The sequence below is a fragment of the Mycteria americana genome, chromosome Z (assembly GCF_035582795.1).
Source record: "Mycteria americana isolate JAX WOST 10 ecotype Jacksonville Zoo and Gardens chromosome Z, USCA_MyAme_1.0, whole genome shotgun sequence".
In the NCBI taxonomy this organism is placed as follows: domain Eukaryota; kingdom Metazoa; phylum Chordata; class Aves; order Ciconiiformes; family Ciconiidae; genus Mycteria; species Mycteria americana.
In genome coordinates, this window is record NC_134396.1 from 10287646 (window position 1) to 10314025 (window position 26380).

The 26380-nt window shown below is 39.3% G+C and overlaps 1 protein-coding gene across 1 annotated transcript; it reads right to left on the minus strand.

Annotated features, from left to right (window-relative positions):
* Window positions 1-1778: 1778 nt before the first annotated feature.
* Window positions 1779-26078, minus strand: EMB (embigin). Its single transcript, XM_075526942.1, has 11 exons — window positions 25988-26078; window positions 20124-20210; window positions 17849-17938; window positions 16476-16574; window positions 14019-14193; window positions 12724-12812; window positions 9067-9194; window positions 7621-7897; window positions 6779-6809; window positions 4757-4830; window positions 1779-3540 (listed from the first exon to the last, which is right to left on the minus strand). The coding sequence occupies exons 1-10, from the start codon at window positions 26076-26078 to the stop codon at window positions 4773-4775; spliced, it is 1125 nt and encodes a 374-aa protein (XP_075383057.1). The 3' UTR covers window positions 1779-3540; window positions 4757-4772.
* Window positions 26079-26380: the final 302 nt, after the last annotated feature.

Genomic DNA, 26380 nt, shown 5'->3' on the forward strand with positions numbered 1-26380 from the left:
CCCTGTACGCATCTGACTGCAAGTCATCTCAGCTTCTGCTGTCTGTCCCTCAGGGCCACTATGGAATACCTGCAGGTCCCTCCCATGTCCCTACAACCATTCTCTCAACTGGTCTCTTCCTCACTCCTTGCTCCTTCCTATTTTTGGGGAGCTCCCAGCTAGAACTGCAACATGTGGCTAATTGTGGTCAGCCTGCATGTGCTGCGTAGCTCAACTGAAAAACTCCCCCTACACTGAAGACACCAATCAGTTACTTCCTAATTTTAATTGCTCAGCAGTGAGTGTTGAAAAGTTTTGAGGGTGAATTTAAAGGCAGAATATAAACCTCATTTTCTTTGGCTGAAAAAAACCAGTTAGAGGCATATGGATGCTGATTTCAGTACCAATACTGATGGGGTTTTCCTCTCTTCCCCAGGATTGTGTGTCAAATGACCTATAGCTAATCAATTATCCTGGCCCACTATTGGGTAATTCTTAGGTTTCCATCCCGAGGAAATATTCATAGTTCTATCTGAGCTGACAGTTTGGAAACTGTCAAGCTTCACTAGGAATCTGGCCTCACAGCTGCTTGTGTCTGCTTTGGACCTATGGAAAGGAGGAACTTGCAGTGACCAGTTTGAAGCATTAGAGAACAGCCCTTCAGGATTCTTTTGCAGACTTTAATCTTTCCCTCTAAGAAATGGATAAGGCTTCTGCTGGTAGAGAAACCAGCCTCATCCAAGAAAACAAGGATTTGATCTTGGAAGACAAGATTTGCCAAACAAGTGTAATGGTTAGACTCAGCCTACCCATACACAAGTCAATTACAGATTAATGTTTGTTATTGAAACTAATTTTGTGGATCCTTACACTTAGCTGTAACTGCTGTTTGAAGGAAATATCTTAAGGATTGTTTCGGCTCTCATTCGGTATCTCTTGGCTTGAATGAGGTAAAAAAAATCATCGCCTAGAGTTTTGCTTTTTAAGATGGCCAGATTTTTGTTCTACTGAAGGCTATGTTTGCATAATAAAACAGTTATACAAAGCAACTGCAGTGGGGATGTTTTGAACATATACAACACATTTCTCAAAATATACATTTCTAGATTTCCAGAGCTTCCTATGTGGTATGTGGACTAAAAAAGTAGGGTTTATGCCTTAAGTTATGACCATTATGCCAATTATTTAGTATTTATAATTTAATATTATTTGTCCCCTCTGTAGGGGAACCCCAGAAGGTTTGAAGCTAGGCAGACATATGACTAATAAAACCACTTACCAAGATGGAAATCTACTTGCCAACCTAAAAAATAAACACCAAACCCCTTGCAGACATGGCAAGCAGAACACACTAGAGGCAGGTCAAGACACAACTACACAGTTACAGCAGCCAATTTGACCAAACTCTAATACAGTCCTGATAGGAGGAACACATCATAGATCTAAAATCCATGCCTAATCCAGGTTCTCCAGTTCCTGCTTGCCTTCAGTGCAGCCCCTGTTTGCTAACACCAAAAAAGTATCTATTCATGTAACTTGCCTATGTTGGCCAAGACCATACCACAATTTCAAGATCAGGTAAGAATGCTCAGTGAAGGCAGAAATAAGTTGTTACCGTTTCTGATTAAAAAGTGGGCTTTTTTCCAGATAGTACCTAGCCTACTTTTTGTTGCAAAAATAACTAATTCTGCTTTATTCAGAACCTAAATCTTAGTAGTAAAAAAGCTTACTTACAGATCTGAATCTCCTACAAAAAAAATTACATGGTTCAAACAATGAATATATAGAAGTAAATCTTTTTAAAACTGCAAACACTTACTTGCTATAACAAAAATGCTATTGTATCAATGATAAATTCATATAAAAACCTGTAAATGCATTCTAGTTTTTATAGTGCATAGAAACTCCAAGGCAAAATACAATGAACAGTATCTTAGCAAGGGAAATCTTTATCAGTGTTCAGCCCTTACAGTCAATCACTTAATGCTTATATACTTCCCTTTTTTTTATATGGATTTTAACTTGTAGTTGTGAAAGCTGCAAAATAAACTATGAAAACAAAACCGCACAGATCAGATTGGATTTTGTCCCCCATCTCCAACAGAACAGCCAATGCTAGGCTTTCTGATATTTTCAAACCCATAAGAACAGTAAAATAGAAAAAATAAAGGAAGGGAATTAAATGTTTTATCTTTTATTTTTCTGTATTCCTTTATGTTCAAAGAGAAATGACCAGTGTGAGGAAATTCTATTTAGATGTTTTTTCCTTTCACTGCCCTAGTGAGTTTGCAAATGCTGCCTGTTTTTTCCTTACATTTTTGTTGAGAGAAGAAATTCTTTTGAAGACTTTACTTTTCCTTTTCTTAAAAATGGAATTTTTTCTTATTTTTCTTTCTGATTAGCAAGCAGAGGCAACTAATACAATCAACTGTTTTTCTATTAGCTGCACATTTTCAGTTGCTGAATGCATAATGTAACTAAATGGTATATTTAAAATTATGGCAGCTAGCTCTTCTAAAGCAATATCATAAGTCATAACAGCAGTGTCACAATTTTACATGTAAGAACTAGTGGAAGAACATTACCCTGAAAATTTTAGCTGCTCAAGAGCTTCTCTGTGCACTGAAAGGAGTTTAATGAACAATACCGTATGCTGCAAGAAGTAAAAGTACCAACTATACAGGAGGTATGATAAGAACCATTTAGGTCTATTTGTGATATTTCTGTGTTCTGTATAAATAATAATTGCAAAACTGGTTTTGCAGCCCTCAGATCCTACGGTAATTTGTGCAAGCATAAGGAATTATTTCAGTTATATTCTGACATGGCACTGTATCCCTTTTGCTTCTTTGATCTACTCTGAAATACTGCTGAAATATCCGATCTGTACAGTATTTAAGTGTTTAGCTTATTTAGAATTACAGTATAGTCACATAGACATACGGCAGGACATCTTAAGAAAACTCCTATCTTAAGTATTCAGAATGTACCTATATTTCTTTCTCATTTAAATGAAGCTAAGAAAAGTTAGAATGAATACTTTTTACTGTTCAGAGCAAATTCCAAAACAGTTAATGTTTCATTTAAATCATGATAAAGATTTCCCTTTGACGATTTCTTTGGTAAAAACAGCTATGTCACATTTGCTTCATGTGCTAGTAAAAGGCATTTTCTTTGGTGGAAATATTTTTTGCTCTTACAGGTCCAGGTTTATAACACTTACATAATAGGCCCATTCTATATTACCTGTTCATTCAGTGACTGCAAGGTTAATTACAATTTAGGACAAAATCAAACACAGTCATCAAACAACAGGAAGTCTGATCATCTAAAAACTGCCTTTTAGTAGCAAAATGACAAACAATGTTACAGACAAAGGTCTAAATGCAGAATACATTATGGTCTGTATAAAATGAGCAGTTTCACAGCTATTTTAAAAGCATCTTATTTCTCATAAGCATAGAGGAGTTCACTCAGAAGCATAGTGGATGTCTGCGGCTATGCATCTTAAACATCTTCTGTAGCTTTGTGATGACTTCCACTTCTGTTGGCTTAAATCTCCTGGATTAAAAAAACAATAAACACATTTCCTTACAACATGAATTCTATTTTCCTGCTTAATATTTTGCTATTTTTGTTTGAAAATAAACTTTATTACAGTTTATATTTTACAATTTTGAATGGTCCAATTTGCAAATCTGAATCCTTAGCGATTCACTGAGTGTCATCTGCCAAAATGACTTTACAAGAATGGGACCTTAGATTTAATATGGGGTAAATACTGGGGAACTTAAGTCATAGCAATCAAAAAGTACAACAGGCAGGAAACAGGAGACAATATACTCTTGGAAAGTATTTTTTCTTGATTGTTTTCTGATTTCTTACTCTCTTTATATGAACTTTACCTGACACTTCTCTTTCTGTTCTTTAAAACAAAGGGTATGGAAACAATCTTCCTTCAGGTAGATGGCTTGTGATGAGGAGAAACAGTACTAGCAGTGACATGAATGCAAAGTCACTCACACCTCCTTGAGATGAGAGATTGGGGTGCCAGATGCAGAGGGGGAACAACAAAGGGAAATAGCTAGAGTGTGTAGGATTGGTCCTCAACTGAAAGACCATCCTCTGACAAGCATTTCCAGCTGGCTTAAGTAGAAGCAGCCTGTAATTAGACTGTAAAGAGGGCTGAGAATCAGGGAAGTCCATTATATAGCTTCCACAGGGCTACATACCCTCTGCTTCCTTCTACCATTAATCCCTTCAGCCACCATCTATTAAGCTCTGTCTTCTTTCCTAGATTCCTATAATCCCTTGTTTCGTATCTCTGATACTGTCACACTCCCCACTTGCTATTACACTTGCATCCTTCCTCCATAAACTCACTCGATACCCAAAATACAGCCTGAAAGAGCAAGCTTTTGGATACATCAGCAATTCTTCTGCATCTCAGCACCTATTCCGGCATTCACAAAAATGTTTCACAATCAGGAGCCAAGTGATTGAGCAGGTTAATGCAGGTCCTATTTTAAGAACTGCATGGGTGAACCAAACTATTAAACCACAATGATGTCAGCATTGAATTAAAAAGTTTTGGACTCACTTTCTTGCTGAAATTACATCGTGAATGACTATATATTGTTTTATCTAAACAATGGTTCTATTATATGTTGTTCCTACATCAAAAAAAAATTGGGATGGCACAGTGGATTTCTTTGTCCTTGCATTAGGCTGCTCAAGAGAAAAGTAAACTCTGGCCTCTGTTTCATCTCTTACTTACCTTTTCAGGAACCAGATTAAATTTTTCTGTGCCTAGCACTACTGTTTTCCAGACCATTGCTTTCTTCTGATTTACTATAAGAAAGAGAGGTTAAATTCCAAAACTCAAGTATAGGATGAACAGTCATTCCAGTCCCACAATCCAATCACAGAGTACATCTGAAATGTATTTGATTTTCTTTCAGCATGTGAAGTTATAAGAAAAAAGATTAAACAAAATTTAAGCAACCAAAATACTGACTCGAAGTCTTTCAGCCAAGAGTAAAGGTTCAACTCAACCCCCTTCAAAAATCCCACAAAGGTCTGGGCAGAAGTTATAACAGTGATGGTATTTGCAGAAATGATTGCTGTACTATCATTTCATTCAGTGTATAGAATTTGTATATAAAGTGAATGCTCAAATAAGATACAAGCAATATACAGCTCAACATTCTCAGAACATGGGCTGAAAGTCATATGATTGCTCCTTCTGGAGTACTTAAAGCTAGCTATATCATGCTGGTCACAATCAAGACTTGAATTAATTCTCTTGCTAAAAGAATTCTGTTTCTGAATCACTAGCCTCCCACCTAATACATTGTTGGATGTGACATTTTAATTATAGCCTCATCAACCAAGTTCAGCTGTATATTAGTTATCACTTGACATAACAGACCAGAAAAATTCCTTTGGAGCCATTCCCTCTGGTACACAAATCTATCTTCTAAACAGCCAGTAGTTGAAATAACTTTCAGTTATTAAAATCAGGCAAGAAGTACATGGTTTAATACATTTTCCCTTATATGTTCATCTAATATAGAACTCCAAAGTAAAGATCAAGCAGCTGTTCAAAACCACATCCCACATCTCACCAAGCATGAAAACATTATTTTAGTGCTCTTACTGTGTTACAACCCTATTGTAATACAGTTTCTGCATGTTTATAAGAAGCAGGGCTGTGCAACAAGGGCAATTACTCAGTTTTCAACCCAAGACATAACCCCAAACACTAGCAGTATAATAGCATACTATAGTCTCAAGACATATCCCCACTTCATACTTTAATTGAATTACAGCTTTAAAGCTGTTTAGATGAGGGGAAAAGCACTAAAATATATTTTCAGCTAGCACTGGAAAAAGGAACAGGAAAGGGAATACAACACAGGGAAACAAAGAAGGTCACTGCAGCAAGAAATTCAAGAAGGGAAAGAGTGTTCCTCAGAGGGACAAAAAAGGGAGATAAACATAGGAGGAGAGAAGGGACTGAGGGAAAAAACCCCGAAGTAGACTGGACACATCAAAAAAGAAACTGCTAGGCTGCATCTTAAAACAAAAGGAAAGTTAACAGGCCAAATGAAGTGACTAGGCTTCAAAGGATGGGCAGAGGGAGATAAGTATAGCTTATTTTAGCAAGCAAGTCTTTAGAAATGCATCATCCTAAGGAGGGGAGAGCCAGCATGGAAGCACCAACCCTCAAGCAGCAGAACAGCAACAGAAGTGCCTACACCTGCTCCTTTGGCTCCCGTAGTGCAGCTGTTCCTGTGCCCCGGCAGCCCAAGCCATCAGCACAGTGAGAGGCCCTTCCAGAGAGGCTGGAATTACCACCAAAACAGCCAACACCAGCTCCCAACACCCCAGCAACTACAGGCTCACCCAGGATGGTTAAGGCTTTGATCACATGCAAGCAAGAGAATATATGTTAATACGGACAAAAAAAATGAGAAAAGTTTCAAAGCCTCTTCTGTAAAATTTCCACCTGTCAGTAATTTTCCTCATAGTTATAGCCTTTTAGCATGAGTTTATAATGAGGACACATTTCACTTTGTGAAGGCACCATATCTTCCAAACAGCAAAATTAAGTGCCAAGTAGAAAACAGCATTCTGCACACTCTGGAATTTGGAAGTCTTAAGGAAGGGACTAAACCATACTTTCACATTCATCATTAACCCTTACCAATTGGGTCAACAACAAGGTATAATTTGATACAACACACTAATATGCAAGAGAGCAAATATAACTATAGTATACAAATTCTTTACTTACAGTTGCTCAACTTGATCAAATTCTTTTTCATCTCCTGCATAACAGGAAAAGGATTATATAAGGTCTCATTTAATGAACAGTAGAAGAGTTCTGTGTAATTATTTATGCCATGTATAAGCAAAACAAAATCTTATTTTTTCATTTTATTAGTTTTCTTAAATTTGTAATTCAAACTATCTTGTTCCTCTAGTCAATGGAATTACCTGCAAATTTGTCAAAAAACTTACTTTGATCAAGTTTCATTAATCTGATTTTAATACATATCATGTTATATATTATATATAATATATATGTATAAAATATAGAAAAATACATACATGCATATATGTATAATAACATAGACACATATATACATAGATTTTATATATATTCTGTTTCATCTTGCACATCTACTTTGGCTCACCTACGTGCACCTTAGGTTCAGCAACCAACATTACTGTATTCTGTTTTAATGCATTTTTCCTTCTTACTCAATTTCTTGACAGAAGTTTCTCCCATCAAGACTACTAGAAGTTGCTTCCATTCCTAAGCAATCCCTAAAAAAGTATAGCCTCTAAATTCCTTTGTCTTGTAAGGAAAAACATAAGGACTATATCAAACCCTTTATGAGAAAGTATTGCTTATTGAAAGCACTTTGTACCTGAATTCTATACTCATGGAAGAGACTTAAAAATCTAAAATAATGCAATGTTGAAGAAAGTATTTTATCAGAAAAAATATAGATGTGAAAAATCACACTGAACTTTGTATAGAAAGGTACGACCCATACCACTTCCTACCTTTGGCTGCAATTTCAATGGAAAGCTAGAAAGGACTAAAAAAAAAAACAAACTTACCTGCACGTTTCTCTTTCTTTTTTGAATATATCTCATAAAGGAAAACAATAGTTACTAAAATAACAACTTCAGCCACAATTGCTAGAAAGGGTTTGAGAGGCACCATGAAGGATAGAACTTTAAGCTTCAGCTTTCCTTTACTTTTCCCTAGTTCAAAAGCAGCTTCACACCAATATACACCATCGTCTTCCTTGGTGAGCTTCAGTATCTTCAGATGGGTTACATTGGCCGGTACTCTATTAATTACATACTTCTCTGCCAGCAGAGAGTCATTAATGGCAATCTAAATATAAAAAATACATTAAAAGCCTTATTAATGCAATGAGAAAGTGTTTAATCAAATTCTTTATATTATCAACAGATAATTCTATAGAGAGAGATGTAAAATGAGTTAAGAACAAGTGGCATTTTTGAAGCATGTTTAGTCCACCTCCAAGGGAAGGATTTATTTTAGCTGGTCACCCTGATTCCCTTTACATTCAATGGAGGAAAATATGCACTTTTAGTAAGTTGTCTGACCTGTTTTAGTCTATTTAAGATCAGACGACAGGTACCCTTGACTGTTGACTCTCCACTGACAAAGGCAGCCTCAGGTGTCAGGATCTAACATCCAGGTTTCACAACAGCACAAAGCATACACTTTCAGGGAAGTTGCACTGGGAATGCTGCTTCACGGGGAAATATGTTGATAGTCTTACAACTCAATGCTACTCTCCAGCAGTACAGAGGAGGCAGATCTATTTACCTCCTCTCACTGGACAGCGCTTCCCCCAGAAAAGGGCTAGAACAAAGTGACTATGCTTCCAAGGCTAAGGGGGATCCCGAAAGGTGGATATGTGAAGGAGGAAAACTGCTGAGCAAGGTTTTTCCTCACAGCCTTTAAGGCAGGAGCTGAAGTGAGAAGAGATTTCAGCTCCTTCAGAATCAAGTGGCACAGCAGCCTCCACCACAGAATAACCTCCTTCAGGGCCAGTGCCCCAGAGAGGTCATACAAGCTGGGGAATACAGAAGTACTTGTACCCGGAGGAGGAGGAAGAGAAGGGACATGGTCCTGTTCTCCCTCAAGCCTCCAATACCTTACGTTAAAGGAGTGTCCTTGCTACAAGACTTTTTTTGGTATCAAGTAGTAAGATTTGAGCAATACAACCACAATTAATATGGTAAAGACAAGTATCTCAAGACTCATCCGATTTGTTTTACTCTTCTCTTGGCTGTAAGAGTATGGCAGGGACTTTTGGAAAAGAAACATCATACAAACCAGAACAAAAGCTACATCCCTGTGATAACAAATACTTCTAAATATCACAGATTTTTTCCATGTGCAGAGATTTACATTAACTTTAATGGAAATGCAATTTGTAGAGCCTACAGTGAAAAGTCACTATACTTTACAAAGTGTCTGTACTTTTGTTTACCACATTGTTTTGCTTGGCCAACAGATGGAAACCTTACCTGTTCACTTCCATTGGTCACATACCAAGTCCAAGTAATGGGAGTATAGCCAAAACTTTTACAAATCATTACAGCTGTATCTCCTTCATAACTGACTATGGGTTTTTCTTTTCCTTCAATTTTCGGTACTAAGAACAAGTAGGAAAAAGTTCATCGAGTGAGACCTACAGGTTTTAATTACAGTATTACAAAAAGATAAAATATATTTAGATATGTATTTATAGTAGTACACTCATTTCCTTTTCCCATAAACACAGATGATTCTATCATTCACGACATGATCTAAATGAAGAGTCATTTCAGGCTGATACTCCATACACAGAATTTGTGCAGAAGACTACAGGAACCCTGCTCTCAGTTGCTGTATGATCTTACAAGTTGCCAATTAATACTGAAAACCAAGTGATAATCAGACTGTGATTTCTACCCTTGCCCATTTCCTCTTTCCCTTCCTTGACAGCTGTGAGCTACATGCTTCAGTTCTAGTACACTAGAAACAAACATACTAATTTTTCTGCAATTTCACTCAATCTGCAAAAAACTGATAGAAGTCTATTCCAGCCATAATGCTACCACATAATGGTATTGCGCAAGCTGTGCACGCAGAGAACTTTTTTGTAATTAAGACAAAACTGCAGATTGAGAGAGCTTTGGAGTTACAAACATTTTTTTAAGCTGAAGTAATGACTTGTGGGTGCATGCCAGTAAAAAGGATTTTTGGTCCAATCTTGCTAAGGACAGAACATGGCCACAAGAAACAACACATCAGATTATAACTTTAGAGCTCCTTGTCCCACCCATTATAACTACAGATGCCCCACAGCCTTCCAAGAGCAAGAGCCCAAAAAAGGCCGTTGAATATATTGAGGCATCCCACAGATACAGTCACAGCAAAGCAAATATATCATGCTAGAGTATGTATTTCCCCTTCCCCTTCTTTCCCTCTTTATTAGGATGTTTACCAGCATGTTTTCCTCAGATCCATTTATTTTAAAATTTTACTTCAAGGTTCATTGCTCTACCTTGTAAATACAGATCCAGTACGTCTTTTAAGTTATATTGGTCACACAAGACTAAAGAGGCCAAGAACTTGCTTTCAGCAGTTATGATGGAACAATTTGGCATAAACTAAGATCGTTCTTGTTCTGTCCCCTTGTTGACTGGCTGAGCACAAACTAGTTGTCCCTAAAAGTTCACCTCTCATGAGTATTCAAACTTAAAATTTCCATTCCAGAAATATATATGAAACCAATTGGCTAATAACAACGCTGCTTACAAGCTCAGAAAATTTGCTACACCATACATCAATCGAGCCTCATTAGTGAAGTCTTCTCACTGCATATGTATTTGTTTTAATCATTAAACACTATCCTTCTAAAGAGCAGTGACAGAGTATCTTTGACTGTCATTAAAAGGGACAACTATAACTGCTGCCACTTCCTTTGCAATTTATAGAAAAGAAAAACAAAAGCAGGTTGGGAAAAGATAATGGAACATGTGAAAACAAATAAAAAATCCTTGTAAGCAGCACAACAGGTTTATGTGGTAGTCAAAAAGATTTAGCCATGCTGATCAGTGGCAAAGCACAGTTATAGGCATACCAGCAATACCTTTACCACATTAGTCATGATTAAGGACATGAATATCCATCATGAGTTCTGGGATCTGGCTCTGTAACAGAGTGGTTAATCCTTGAATGCGTGCAAGGAAATAATATGCTTTGTCCCAGGTATTTCTGCAAGTAGATCACCCAGAATTTGGTGACAAAACACTGCTGCTGCACAGAAAAAACAAACTGTTGAACAGATGAACAGACAGGTGATCGCACCAGCATTTATACCAGTCAGATTTCCACACTGGTTTAAGACCAGAGTTGTTTCATAGTGCATGTACCTGGACAGCTGCTTCAAGATCCCTGAAAGGGCAAACACAAATTAATCCATTCTACCCTTTAATGTAACTTCATGCCATTTTAAAATACCCATGAATGGTCTCCATGTTTAATAATTTGAACTTCCTATAAGTATCTCAAAATGTTATGGTTTTCTGCAGACCTGGGTAAAAGCTCAACTCCTCAAAATCTGCAGGGTTATGCCAAGCCAGGACAGGGGGGAAGGGGAGGAGAGGCAACAATCCAATAATGCCTAACTGCCTAGTGGAAAAGCTATTGCAGTTAGTTACCGCAGTGATTACTGTAGCCACTGAGTCTATACCAACATATTACTCATCTTTCAGTTCAAGAATTATTCTCTGCATTATTGACTGGAAGATTCAAGGATTTCTCTTTCCTATTTCCTTCACTCTTGCATTAATCTTGAAAAGTCTCAAGCCAGTACTTTTTATGGCATCAGAAGTGGCAGCATTCAACCATTGTGAAGCAATTCTCCCATCTTCTTGTAATAAATCAACCAGTCCTAAGCACTGTTCTGGAAAAGATTACTTCCCTATTGAGCCATTCCTGCCGTTATGAAATAGTTATTGTACACTTTCAAAAGAGTAAGGTCTCCTTTGACTTTTTTTTAATCGAAAAAGACTTGGGTAGCCATTCAATTAAACCTTACCCACATGTTGACAAGAAAAATATACAATAATTTTTATATAATCATTTTTAGAGATTAAAAGGTCTCAAACTGCAATTTTGTCTTTCTTCAGTATTGCAAGCTAGTCTCCCCTGGCTGAAGGTTTGATAGCAGGTATCAACATTACTATTCAAGACTTAAACGTACATGAGAGAGTTTCCTCAAGTCATATGACCAGATATCCTGCTGAACAAAGCCAGCTTGCAGCACTGAGAATTACAAAGCCCTGCTAGTTAGTTCAGCTGAGGTTAAGGTAGTTACTTGAAGAGGTAGGGTTTTCAGGAGACTGTTCAAGAAGAATCTTTCCTATATATCACAGTCTGTAGAGCTTTCACAGATCAAATGTTTGCCTTCTCTTTGCAAAATTTGGATGGTGGGAACAGAGAAGCAAATAGGTCTCATATATGAAGGTTCTCAGCAGCTTGTATTTGTTTCATTTCCACATGTCTTCCATTCAACTGGATTTCACCTGCTACTGTCAAGGGCAACATTATTGGAGAACAGAATACAAAACAGAAGAAAGGGCACTCATACTGCCCAATGAAGTGCACTAACTTTTAATACGGAGCTGTTCTTATATAATACAGAATGAAAGATGCACTACAGTAATAACTTGGTGTTTCAGAAATACAACTGAATTTGTTCAAAAGCCTGCCTCCACTCTGCCAATCATTGCTCCTCTTTTAACACCAAATCTCAGGCCAAACTTTCAAGTCATTGGCTCTGCTTTTTGAAGAATTTATCTGTGACACCATCCCTTCCCCCCACCCCACGAAAGTGATGAGTATTCACTCCTGCTGTAGGGATGGACAGAGAAGGGGAAACCAGTTACTCATTTAGGAAAAAACTAGGCTTACACCCTCTTCTGGTTGTTAGCAAATTTTGTTAAAAAGGCTCTTAGTTTTGCTTCAAAATTCTTCTTCCCTCCATGCTATAGAAATGCCTTTGATAGCAATTCTCACTTAGCTTGACCATTAGTCACTGCTTATCAAATTAAGTTGCAATCTCCATACTATCCAGAAACCATATTAATACAGGATTTCAATGGTCAAGTGAAGCAAAATTTAAAATAACTTGCCTTGTAAATGAAACATAGCGCTGATTTCTTCTTCGCCTTTCAAAGTACAAGTGTAACTTCCCAGCTTACTGTTATCCAAGATCCTCAATCTTCAAAAAAAAGTTTCACCAATTTGCTTTTTTGCTTGTATTTTCTTTTGTCCTACAACTATCAGTGACTGCTAATTAACATTCTAAAGAAACCAGCAGAGATTAGTAGTGGAGCAGAGAACATACATCGCTGAAACACTAGAATTCAGGTTTAGTGCAATGTAGAAACAGCATGACATTTTTAAGAAAACAGAAAAGCACAAGCACACCTGGGAACATAAATATCATTTTCACCCTTGTTGCTCACAGAAGGCCAAACATCTTTACGTCGTATGATCTACAGGTTACCAAATTAGACATGGGTTCACCATGTGAACTATATAGATATGCTATGTAGGACTTCAGAGGAGAATATTTAAGGGGATTGTTCTTTCTAAAGCCAGTCAATGGCTAGCATGCTCCAACACAGAACAGTTTTAAAGAGCTGTCATCTAATGAAGTACAGCATCTTCTCTGTTGGCAAACTATACATTCCACAGATACTTTGAAAAAGGTTTACATGCTTGTGCATATGGAGTAGAAGAAAAGTGACAGTACATTCCCATCACATTTTCTAGCATAGAAATTTTATATAAATATTATCGATGTTAAAAAATCAAAGCAATACAGAAATCACCTGGTTACAGTTAGCCCATTTACAGATTTTTAAAGTCCAACAGTAAACTGTATCAACTGAAGAAAATTTTCTACAACATTTCTTGAGTGTCTGGAGAGGTTTGAAAGAATTGTGAAAACCTTTAAAAAAACCCAAACCATCTTTACTGTAAAGCTAATTTCTCTTTTGCTAACTATGAGGGAAAAAAAGTGACCATTGATGCCTTTCAGACTTCTGCAAAGCAGCACTGAGGTGCCAAAGAGAATGTGCTAAAATATCTCCTTTTCTTTTTCCAATCTCAGACTCAGATTATTGCTTCACTTACTGAACAGAATTACTGGACCTCAAAGAACTGTGTCCGTATTCTATATTCTTGTCTTGAAAAAGCCTTGTTTTTCCAGCACCAGTGGAAAAACAGGAGCTCTTCCTCCAGGCTTGAGCTAACTGTAACCTTTTTCCTTTCCTACAGCTTTAATATGTTGATTATGGGCATATATTAATCACCACATTTGGCTCTTTTCTAATATACCCATGACTAGTATTGGGCAGTGTATATGCATGTGATAGTAACTCCTTAGAACCTGCAAGCTGAACTAAAGAATGCTACTTACTGGATGCTCCAGCTGTTTTCAGTTTTATTGATGTGTCTAATGGTTTCATTTCCCCTCTTCCAAGTCACTTGAAGACTTTTCAAATGAGAATATTTATTGTCCAATCTGCATGAAAGTTCAATTCTAGTTGCACTGTCCAAAGTGATATTTTTTTCCATGGAAGTAGCAGAAACACCTAAAAGTTTAAAAAATTGTTTATGAAAAATATATTTCTTCATTCTGGGGGAAGAAGAGATTCAAAGATTGTGTTTTACATATTCTGGATCACAGGTGAATACTCTGTGCTGCTGTTCTACTTTTAGGGTAAAAAAAATGCAAAATCAGGCAATCAGTGTTGGACAGTAATTTACTTAAACCATAACTGAATTATGATGCACATCCCTTACAAAAATAACAAAGTCACTCCATTCTGTAGGTAAACTTCCTAGAGGGCTCTAATACAGAAACACGTTCATTTCACTGAAAACAAGACAGACTTATGCTTCTACATAACTTAACCCAAACCAAAACATATGCTTATGTTTACTTAGCTCTCACCAAGGGGAACAATGTCTGCTCTCAGTCTAAACTTCCTTTCTGACTTCACAGTTGATATTAAAAAAGCAGGATTTATTGGATTAAAAATATTAGTAAATATGTAAAAAGTTCTATTAATATATCAAAAAGTTAGACTTGTAAATATCTGTAAGCATCCAGGTTTTAGCCAGCTGCAGATTTTTATGATATTGTCAGATTAAATGTAATGTTCTGTTGCTTGTGAAGTTGTTGGTAAAATCCACAACCTTAACATTGTTGGCTCTGGCCTTTCATGCTACAGCTACTCAACTTGAAACTAAGTCATCTTCACATGCATTTATGGCTGCCTTTGCCTTCCTAATGGCAAGCCAATAGAATTACAATGTGAAAACATTCCAATACAGTAGAAAAACCTGACACTATTTTGCTTTTAACAAGCTCCATGAGCATAAAATAAGCATATCCAAAAAGTAGGTTTCAACAGCAGGTATCTTCTCCAATCCATACAAACAGCCTTTTATAAAAAAACACCTCTGACTTTGTACCTGTCAGCACTGATGTTTTATTTCATAAATGGCCTTTTCTTTCACACCTTCTGGGTAGAACTGTGGTTACTCTGAATACTCCCTCAAAATTTATTCCTTACATCTGAATACTCCATGAAAATTTATTACAGACCTCACCTCAATCCTAGACCTACCCTGTAGTACTTGATGGTCAAGGTGCAGCTGTATTTCACAGATCAAATTCTTTCTGAGAGAAAGGAAGTTTTAAGGTATAGCTCACTGACTTAATAATGCAAGTCATACCTAAGAAGCAGCAACGTCTGGCTGACATAGAAGCACCAGATACTCCCGCAGAATATTTGAACTTTATTGGGTCTGCCAGAGACATTTACAGCCTGCAGAACAGCACGCCCAGAACTCCAAGTCCCAGCCAAAATATTACAGATTTGTTGAACTGGAGTTAAGCTTAGAGGTGCAACACCTCAGTCGTTCATAGCAGAGCAAAGTCAGTTACTGCAACTCATTTATTAGAGCCACTACACTCAATGAACCAAGCATAACTCACCTTGCTGAGGTTGTTTATGATCAAAGTAATTTTGAAATGGAATTGGTTTCACAGTAGCACAAGTTTTACGGTCAGATTAATTACACTGGCTAAAAATAGAATCCATACCTTCTGAGATTATTTTAAAATTAAATCCACACTTTAAATGAATGGAACATGAAAACCTGATGCTGTTGAAGATTAACCACTAGCAAGACTGATATCTGGGACATCTCTCTACCGAGTGTACATGTATCAGAACAAGAAATAGACATTACCTTATGTTTTCTGCTAGAAGAAAATACAGCATAAGGACATAATTACACAGCATTTAAAGTATCATACCAATACTTTGCAAAGGAATTCTAACCGATCTCCTCCAATTGAGAGTGTCTTCAGTCAGATCAGTTTTTCCAGCTGTTCAAAAACTTAGTTATAAATGCTTATTTGGCAACTGGGAACTTCATATCTACTTTAGGAAGATACTTATCTTGCCTTTTCTCCATGCTTTAACTCCTGTAATGCTGAAAAGCTGACTAACACCTGCTGGTTAACAAATACCTTAGCTTACATGGTCTCTCCAGGTGGATTCACTAGTGCAAATTGTCACTTGAATTGATTTGGGGGAAGAGATAGCTATGAGTTGTTTTTACTTGTGTTTAATAAAAAAGAATCTCACTCTCCACTACAAAATAGTTATTAGAACACAAAACTGAATAGTGCAAACTTATTCATCTTTTCTTTTACTGAGCTCATCAATTCCTCACTGTGAGCATCTTAACTTTATCAAGAAGTTGCCATCCTAGATACTTCCACAGTTCATACAAAAGATTGCGTGTAATCATAGGCATTCAATATAACATAACTGGAAGAAAAAAATAACACACTCACCAGGTAGGACTATCTCATATTCCACAAAAGTGAGATTAGACACATTCTCTTTGGTTGCCTGCTTGAACTCTTGTGTAGTAAGATCTGGACCTAACAAGGTTGTGTGGGAAGCAAAGTAATATGTTATGATCCTATTAAAGTAATCTTACAGCAGAGTGTCAATATGGTACTGCAATTGTTTCTTATAGTAATCTTGGGGGAGGAAAAGAGGACCTTGCCAAATGCTGACTACTATGGAGACCCTTTGATATACCTTGTGTGTTAACAGCCAGAATCTTAAAGTAGCAGTGTTGTGTGGATACTGTTATAGTACTTATGCCATTTTAGAATATTGTTTCTAACTTTATTGACATTCACAATTACAACATTATATTACTCTGAAGAGGTCTTAACTATCTATTTCACAGCCTGATTCAGAGTCACCTATACATATAGCTTTTCCTAAAGCATGCAGGTGGGTCCTAGAACTGTATAGGATTACATCAGTGTTTAAGTAGAGTTTGGAAAATAATAAGCTTTAGAAAAATAAAAAGGAAACAGAAGGACAGAACACTGCTATTCCCAAAGCCACTACAATTTAACAACACAGCCAGAAAGCCAGCGATAGACTATCTGATCTAGGTGAATGCAGGGGCAAGAACACCCTGTGCTCCACTGGAACATGGTCAGAGTCCTTCAACTGCTCCACAAAACTCCTGTTATACTGCAGGGAATTTCCTTCCATACACAAAGAATATCAATATTGACCATCATCTGCCTGACTAAAATAGAGTCCTTTCCATCTGTGAGGCAAAATTACATTTAAAAGGTTTAATATAGCCAGCAAAACCCCTTTTCTGTAGGGCTATGGATAGCGTACTATTCAGAGACTACCTTTATAAAGCTCTACAAAGCTTGATACAGCTATTAGGCAGGCAACAGTAAGCATAAACAGTCTGTTCCCACCACTATACTTGTTCTCATGTTCTGTGTATTTCAAGAACAGAGCAAGAAAGCAAATTAATAAGCTGCAGCTTTAACAACAGATGTAGCCTAGCTAAGGAAGCATCACCCTTCCACATCTACACGCGTAATTGTTTCATTAGTATTGTACTATCCGCATACAAGTTTCTAGTGAACTGAAGCACATTGGGAGAAGACGTTAGAAAATATGCTTAAATGAAAGGTCTATTCAATACAGTTATAGCACTTTTCATTTTTTTCAGTTTCCACAGTTACTTTCTATGCAGCTTTAAACTTCACACTGTTTATCTTGGTAATTATCAACTAAGACAGAATCTCCATAAGCACTTGATTAAAAAATACCAAGGTAGAACCTTAGGGTAATCAAAATCTAACAATTTAAGTAGAAGAAAACATGTGATTGCTTTTACCAGGTGTAGACACATTATCTCCAAGTGTCAAATGATCTGAAGGGCTCCCCTGAGTTTTCCAGTTGACAGTTCGTGTAGTTGTCATGGCCTCTGAAAGGTAAAAAAACAAGCCTGTTAAAAAATTAATTTTCTTTCAATTTAGTGATGAAACAAAAGAAATAGAGATTCCCCCACCCCATGGAAGATAAAATACACTAAATGTTTTAAGCCACATGTTTTACATGCTTGCAAGGTAATTTTTTTGTCAGTTATTTTATAATGCATTTCAGGAATATATAAAAGTAATTTTACTGCTTGAAATGCCTAATCATACAGCATTATAGGAGAAAAGTATTCTAGTTTTTGTAGAAGGAAAGGGGCTTCCTTATCTCTCCTGTCCATGGATTGAAAAGGTTCCCACTCACAGTTGGGACAATAGAGAAAACTGGGCTACAGCTTCAGTCTTCTCTCACTGAGAGAAGCACTGGGTGGCAGAGTTGATCACTGTGCAGTAGAAATAGTATCTCTGAAAGCCTAGGTCTTCTCAGAATTACTCCTTCTCTTTTCCTGCATAAAATACTAAACTTTGAGATAAAATTCTTAAACACATGCCTCTTGGCTACAGTTGAGAGAATCTGACTGCTGAAGGAGGTCCCTGCTAGTGGTTTGCATCTAAAAGGTCTCTGAGCAAGCATAAAGAGAGGTACCACATGCCTCCAAGTTGCTGGCCCATTCCATAAAGCAGTGTTTTTCTTTATCAACATGCCAGCTCACAACACAAGGAATGCTATGCCACAGGCAATCAGCCTTTTGCCTGGCTTGTTCCATCTGCACTTTCATACCTTCCCTCATGCTTCGACCAGTTTAACAATAAACCTATATATTAAGGTGGACGATGCAGAAGAACAGAGCTTCAGGCTAGTTCATTCAGTGGTTGTTGACAGTAGACTGTTGTCAATCTCAACTACTAGTCCAAAATGGCTTTTTAAGCAAAAAAATTATGAAACTGTCTCCTAGCACTGGACAGTAAGTCCTGTTCCTCTGGACAAGAACACGAGCAAGCCTTGATCTCTGCCTGATGGAGAAACAAACTAGTCCAAGTATTTACCCCTGAAATAAAACATGAAGCCTCAAAGCATTCTGGGGAATCTTCCTGTGTCTGTGTGCGCAAACACCCTGACAGCATGCCAAGGTTGTCATGGATCACCCGAGTTTATGGCAATCTAGTACACGCATCACCTGGTTTGTTACTGAAATCCCTCATGATGATAGATTCAGAAGGCACCAGTGCCAGTTCATATTGTAGTTGTTATCTATCCACAAAAAATAGACAACCTTTAAAATGTCTTGCATGCTAATAGGATCCTCGTACTGACTTTCTTCCTCAATTCACATATCAAATGAAAATAGTCAGGTGAGGTCATATTATACAAAATACTTCCTGTATTTTAACTCATACGTATATGTGATTTTATATATGGAAAGACTTATTGAATCTATTAGCTACTGCACTCCTAGTTCTCACACACATTGTGCTAAAAAGCTCCGAAGACAAACACCAGGTAAATAGCATTATCATCTCCAACAACAAAACTGGAGATGGAATAACTTGTCAAAACTTGCTTGAGTTCATGTATAAATATAACTTAGCCCATGTTTGATTTGCATTAATCAACATGAGCTTTGGTACACTGCTGAATTCCTGCTGCTCTGATCTTTATGGAGAAAGGAGAGGTGGGAATCAACAATCATCGGTTTCTTCTCCTGTCTGGAACTTATTCTCTGCTCCCTATCAAAACCACAATTAAGGTCCAGAATATGGTGAATAAAGTGTGGGGACAAAAGAAGGTTTTGACACATCCATAATAAAAAAAAAAACAGATGAAGCTAGCAGGCATAGTGATGCAAGGACATTATTGTACCTCTCACTAATACAAGAGCATAAAGAGACATTAGCAGGTGTCAGTACTAGAACAGAACCTCCTGCAATGGTTCTAGTTTGGCAATTGTCCCATCTCCAGGGTCATTGCCTGCTTTTATGGCATATATGCCTACGGGCAACAGATCACACTTGGCAGTTGCATAGCTTTTTCTAGTCCTTGAGATGCCTATGACACTTAAGCTCTTGCATTGGCTTTAAAAGGCCTAGATGATATATTTACTTCTGTTTCTTCTGAAGACTCACAATCATATTTCAAAAGACTTATTTAGTATGAAAATGTAAACTCTATATGGTAACTTAGGATCACTAGGAAAAAGTATTATAGCTTTAAGTGTACTGAAATAAAAGAATTACCAGGAGATGATTCGTTAAGTCCGGCTCGAATCTTAGTCAAAGGGTTTGCCTGAGACTGACTGGCTTCTTGTGTTGTCATAGTTGGATCTAAAAAGAAAATAGGGTTTAAAGAAACTTTATTCTCTCTCAGTTGAACTGAGTTGGAAGTATCTATTTCATGAAAAGAATTCAACCAGAACCTCTTCACTTCAGCCTACTACCTCCATTTTTTCCCCCAAGTTCTGAGCATATACAACCAAAATGTGCAAGAACTACTTTTCATTAGTTCTTTAGCTTGCTTTAAGCAAGAAAATATTAAAGAACAGAGGCAGTACTTATTTGACCTCTAATTTCTGCATACAGATCTTTTCCTGTAGTTAGCCTATAGTCAGGCAAAACTATTCTTCAGAATATTCCAGCAGACCAATAAACTTTATAACCTGTACTCAAATCCTCTCTTGTTTGTGGGCTTAGACCACCACAGCTTATTGACACTGTCACTAGTTGATTATTTTTAAACTTAGATTAGCAGATTCACTAATAGAATAAGGACCTCATTACAGCCTTACATGTCTACTGTTTAGAGATGCAGTGAACAATCTCCTTCTGTTATCACCTTGGTGAGCAAAACAAAAAGCATCTGTGTCCAACATGGACTTCACGAAGGAATACTAATGACTATTTCCATTTTACTTAACACCACTGCAAATCTAATTCTGCTGCTATAATACAGTTTTTGTAAGAGCCAGGCAAGACTCTAGGGTTTTGCTTTATGTTCTTGACTGGAGAAAGGACAGCAGGGGAAGAGGCAGAAGACTTGCTTAGTTTGAGTATGCTGCTGTGTCACTCTTCCATTAAACATTCAAGGTCCCTATATGTTTTATAAGAATGGAGATGTTTGCTCCCTTCCTTTCAGTTTCCACATTTGGGTGGCAGAACTAGTTAGTGTAAAATAAACACTATCTTCACATCCTTAGGTATTCCAGGACCTATTCTACTGACATAGCAGCAGGATGCGCTCTTCCTCAGATTCAGAGTAATCTCCTATCAGTAGCTTTTAAGTTATTTGGCCAGTAGTTACACAGGGGAAAAAGGACACATGTTTTGCAGGTGTAATTAAAGTCTGGGAGGGGTAATAAGCTCTGCTAGACATCCAAGACAGCAGCAAGCATAGATGAAAAGTGAAAAGCTGCATCATACTTTAAGTGTGTTCAAACTTGTTGAGAACTGTGTGCCTTCAGCAGAAGGTAAAGTCAGCACCCTGCCAGTTCCTACAAGTGAACACCACTACTAACACTCCTACCACATTTCAGCACTATAGGCATAGACAACCTACAGACTCTCCCACTGGCACCTCCAGCACACAGTTACTCCAGACTATGTTAGAGTCATGCCTGGCTTGCACCATCTGCTTTCTCAATCTGCCCATCATACTTCAACCAGTTTGGATCAAAGAGTAAAACAAGATAGGCAAAGGATATCATTAAAAAGTTAAGCATTAGTGGCTCTTAACAACAGGCTCTTCATTTTTCATACCAGTCCACTGGTCCCACAGCCAAGTGTTCCCTCCCAGCCCTTCACCCAAGCAAAGAACTTAAGAAATCTGCTCTGAGTATCTGCTGGCTTATGACCCAGCCAGTAAGACGGCTGAGTCTTATTCTCTGCTTGACAGAGGTGCTGAGAGCAGGGAGAGCTATTATGCTTCTGATATTCATGGTAAGGTTGAAGAAAGGTCCATGAATTTTTATATCTGCAGCATCTTGAGGCATTCTAAGGATGTCATGGATCACCTGACTGTGTCAGCTTAGTAGATGCATCACCTGCACAGTAATTAAAATCCCCAAAGATGATAAATTTAGAAGGTGCCAGTGCCAAGCTGTACAGCAGCTCTGTTATCTCTCTGCAAGGAAGCCAAATAACCTGCAACATGGTTTGCATACTAATAGGGTTCTCGTCTTGGCTTTCTTCCTTGATGCACATACCAAGTGAAAGCAGTCAAGTAGTGTCATATCTAGTCACCACTGCTTCCACATCTTGGCTCTTATCTGTCCATATGTCAAACTACATAGCACAGACCTAACATTGCACCGCTCTTGTCCTCTCATATACACCTGCTGAATAGTGTCGGAGATCAAGATGACCCAGCACTGGGTCATCAAGCCAAGTAGTGATGTAAGCAAGTCAAGCAGAATAACTTCTAAAACTACTGAGTCATGGCAGCATGCCTTAGCCTATAATTGATTTGCATTAGATTTAATCAATAGTGTGGTAGCTTGCTGAGTGCTTGTTGCCCTGATCTTTACGCAGAAAGGAATAGGTGACAGTATGAGGTCATTAATTTCTTTCTCTACCTTACCTCTCCTCCCTACTGCAGCCAATATTTGGGGAATAAAGCGTGGGTGCGCCATACTTGTCATCACCAGAGCAATTTCAGGCTTTAAAATCTATTCGCCCTCTTTTTCAACCAGAAAAGTGGCTGAATAGGGAAAGGTTGAGATACAATTTGGTTGAATTTAACATCATTAATTTAATGTTTAATTTTCAATGTTATACTCTGTGCAAGCACACAAGCATTCAGTAGCATCCAAAACCAGCCACCAGAACCTCCTAGTGCCCCTAAAAAAGGGAAAAGCTGCAGGCTGAGCTCTCCCTCAGGAGAGCACCAGAGGATCCACATAAAGGACTTCCAAATGGCCTGATAGGAGCCCTTCCCTCAGGGCAAATCAGAAAAATCCAACCTGGAAGCAAAGGCTGTAAGAAACAAGGTGTATCCTCTATAACTCCTTGGTATCTTTAGGGGCAGAAGGTGGGAGATGAGATGTGGTGCTTTTGCTTTTCCTGAAGGAATCTGACAGCACATACTGCAACTAAATTTTGGTTGACAGCTGCCTGAATATGAGCCAGCAGTGTGCCCAGGCAGCCAAGAAAGCCAATGGCATCCTGGCTTGTATCAGAAATAGTGTGGCCAGCAGGACTAGGGCAGTGATCGTGCCCCTGTACTCGGCACTGGTGAGGCCACACCTCGAATACTGTGTTCAGTGTTGGGCCCCTCACTACAAGAGAGACATTGAGGGGCTGGAGCGTGTCCAGAGAAGGGCAACGAAGCTGGTGAAGGGTCTGGAGCACAAGTCTGATGAGGAGCGGCTGAGGGAGCTGGGGTTGTTTAGCCTGGAGAAAAGGAGGCTGAGGGGAGACCTTATTGCTCTCTACAGCTACCTGAAAGGAGGTTGTAGCGAGGTGGGGGTCGGTCTCTTCTCCCAGGTAAGAAGTGACAGAACAAGAGGAAATGGCCTCAAGTTGCAGCAGGGGAGGTTTAGGTTGGATATTAGGAAAAATGTCTTCACCAAAAGGTTTGCCCAGCATTGGAACAGGCTGCCCAGGGAAGTGGTGGAGTCACCATCCCTGGAGGTATTTAAAAGACATTTGGATGAGGTGCTTAGGGACATAGTATAGTGGTGGTCTTGGTAGTTTTACGGTTGGACTCGATCTTAAAGGTCTTTTTCAACCTATATGATTCTGTAAATTCAGGAACCACAATGGTAGCCAAATAAAGCAGCAAACTCTGAAGAACAATGTTGTGACACTTAGTTAGAAGTTACCCTCAACTCAATACAGAATAAAAGCGATGGTTTAAGTTTTTAAAAAAAATTAACTAAACAGTTACAAGACTAAGAGACAAAAGTAACATCATACTAACTCTCCTCAAGCTACTTATCTAAAAACAAAAATCTAAGAGGCCTCTTGTGGTATCTGCCTGACCAGCTGCAGAAAGCTATGCAACCTGCCTTTCTGCAACTCAGTCCTCGTGCGCCTAGTACTCCACCCGCTTGCTTTTACTTTATTGAGCATTATGCAAACATTTATTTTGATTGCAGAAACCCACTGAACCCCCCCATCTCCAGGATGCACACTGTTTCTGGACTTCTCTAGAAGACACTTAGTTCCCCTCCCTCCAAGTGAGCATGAACTTCCCTTTGCTGCACCTGTGCAGACAGTCCCTGTGCTTGACTTCGTTTTTGCACATTTGGTTAATGAAATGCTCTTCCTCACATTTAAATCATCACGGAAATCACAGTATGAAGCCTCTCTGCCTAGTTCATACAAATATGAAAGCATTTAATAGAAGTCTGAAAAACAACAGCCTCACTTTATACAGATAAAGGGTACTAAAGCAGGTGGCTTATTTCTGATGTCTGCTCAAAACCAGACATGATATCCACCACTTTAGGAAGATGGTAAATTTGTGGAAATTTTGGAAATACAAACAGCGTTGTTAGGGGGTTTTTTTAGTTGGGTTTTTTTTTCCCCCCAGAAGAGGATATCATTTCACTGATGGCTTTATGTAAACTTAGAATTGCTTCAACCACCATTAGGTACAGGTTTTGGCAGTAATAGTCAGCAAACATAAATACCATGTGGCTAACTTGCCATAATGTGACTCACATGTTCCTACAGATATCAGGTCATTTACAGTCACAAAACTTCTTGATCAATGAAATAAATTGTTAGAATGGACTTCAAGTTTTATGTGTTTTAAATATCAATACACATACATATTTTAAAGAAGCTTTAAGAACTACAAAGCAGATTTCTGTCTGTGTGCATACATAAATATGTATTTTAAACAAGCCTTGAGAACTGTAAAACACATTTTCTGTCCTTTCTCATTATGTGAAACTACTACAAATTTTACAGAAGTTATCATCACACAGGGTACAGTATTGCTCCTCTCAATGTTAGAAAGACCAACAGAGGCACGAACAAACATGTAACTACTTACGTATCACACACTGAAAATACAGCTAAACCATTAACGGTTAATGAAAGCCACAGCAATAATGTTCACATACATGTATTGGCAAAACTTGCGACCTCAGCAAGACATGCTCCAACAATTACATCTTGCACAGCAAACATCAGCAATCTGATATTTCCTTCCATTACCATTCTGTACTACTTTGTGATGCTTCAAAAACAGGGATTAACAACAAAAACCCACTAGTTTTACAAATAAATTCCTGTTTCCTTAGAAGCGGCTGGCCTGCTCCTGAACTGCTGAAAACCACTAGAGGAAGGCTAAGGCCCAGGAGGGTCAAATCCCTCTTCCTTCATGGATTTTAAATGTCACATTTAAAAAGGCAATATAAAATCCTCCAAGGAACGCTCCTCATGACCTGCTAGGCATACTGATATTTTAGTAATTTAACTTGCCAATTCGATTTTTTTCAGGACTTAAATAATGCTTTACTTGATAAGGACAGGGCAGCAATAAAAGACTACACCTCGACCCGAGTCCTGCACCTGTGAACTAATAAGTCCTCCTGTTTGCGAGGCAGAGAGCAGCAGCCGGTACCAGGCCGCAGGACTGACCACCGCTGGATCACTTCAGCACCACCGCCCGCCTACCGGCTGCCCACCAGCGGGGAGGCAAGGCTAAGGGCCGCGTCGTCGTTCGTGAGGGGACAGCGGAGGGGGGATCCCTACTTCCCAGCAGGCCTACGAGAAACCCGAACACGGTTCGGAGCTAAAGACGAAAGAGCACCGGGAGGCAGCGGCGGCAGCTGCCCCCGCACCGGGTGCCGGGGAAGAGGCAGCGCTGGGGAGTTCCGACCCCGAGGAGGGTCGGGGCCGCCGAGGAAGAGAGACGCCTCAGTCGTTTAAATAGGCAGGGCCGAGAGACAGCCGCCTTGCCGGGCCACCGCTTCGTCCCCCTGGGGAGCCAGGGGGATGCTTCGCGGCAGCGAGGTCCCTTGCTCAGCCGCAGCTCCCAGGCGGCGTCCCGGCTCCCCTCGCCCCAGCCCACCCCGACGCTGAGGGCGGAGGGGACGGCTGCGGCGTGACAGCCGCCCGGCCCGGCCCAGCCCGCGAGATGAGGGAGCATTTACCTGTGGGGCTCCCGCCCGAGAGGGAGAGGGAGAGGCTGAGGCAGAGCAGCAGCAGCCGCCCCGGGCGCTTCCCGGAGAAGGCGGCAGGCATGGTGCCCCAGCCGCCGCCGCGCTCCCACTGCCGCCTCCCCCGGCGGCGCGCAGGCAGCTGGCTCGCTCGGCCCCGCACCGCCCGCGGGCAGCGGCTGAGGAAGCCTCAAGCGGGCTGGAGCGGCTCTGCGAGAGAGGCGGCTGCTGCAGCGGCGACAGGGGTCAAAACCAAAACAAAGCAGCCCCAAATCCACGAACAGGGCAAACGTCAGGCAACGACCGGCAGAAAAAGGCCGGGAAGCCGCTGCAGGCACCACCGCTCCTCCTCACCGGCAGGACATGCCACCGCCGGCGTCGGGGCAG

Coding starts and splice junctions, on each gene's coding strand:
- EMB (XM_075526942.1), bottom strand. CDS start 26,078: ATGCCTGCCGCCTTCTCCGGGAAGCGCCCGGGGCGGCTGCTGCTGCTC. Junction 12,813..14,018: donor GAAAACAGCTGGAGCATCCA/GTAAGTAGCATT, acceptor TTTTTTTTGAAG/ATTGAGGATCTTGGATAACA. Junction 7,898..9,066: donor TGACCAATGGAAGTGAACAG/GTAAGGTTTCCA, acceptor TTTTATATTTAG/ATTGCCATTAATGACTCTCT.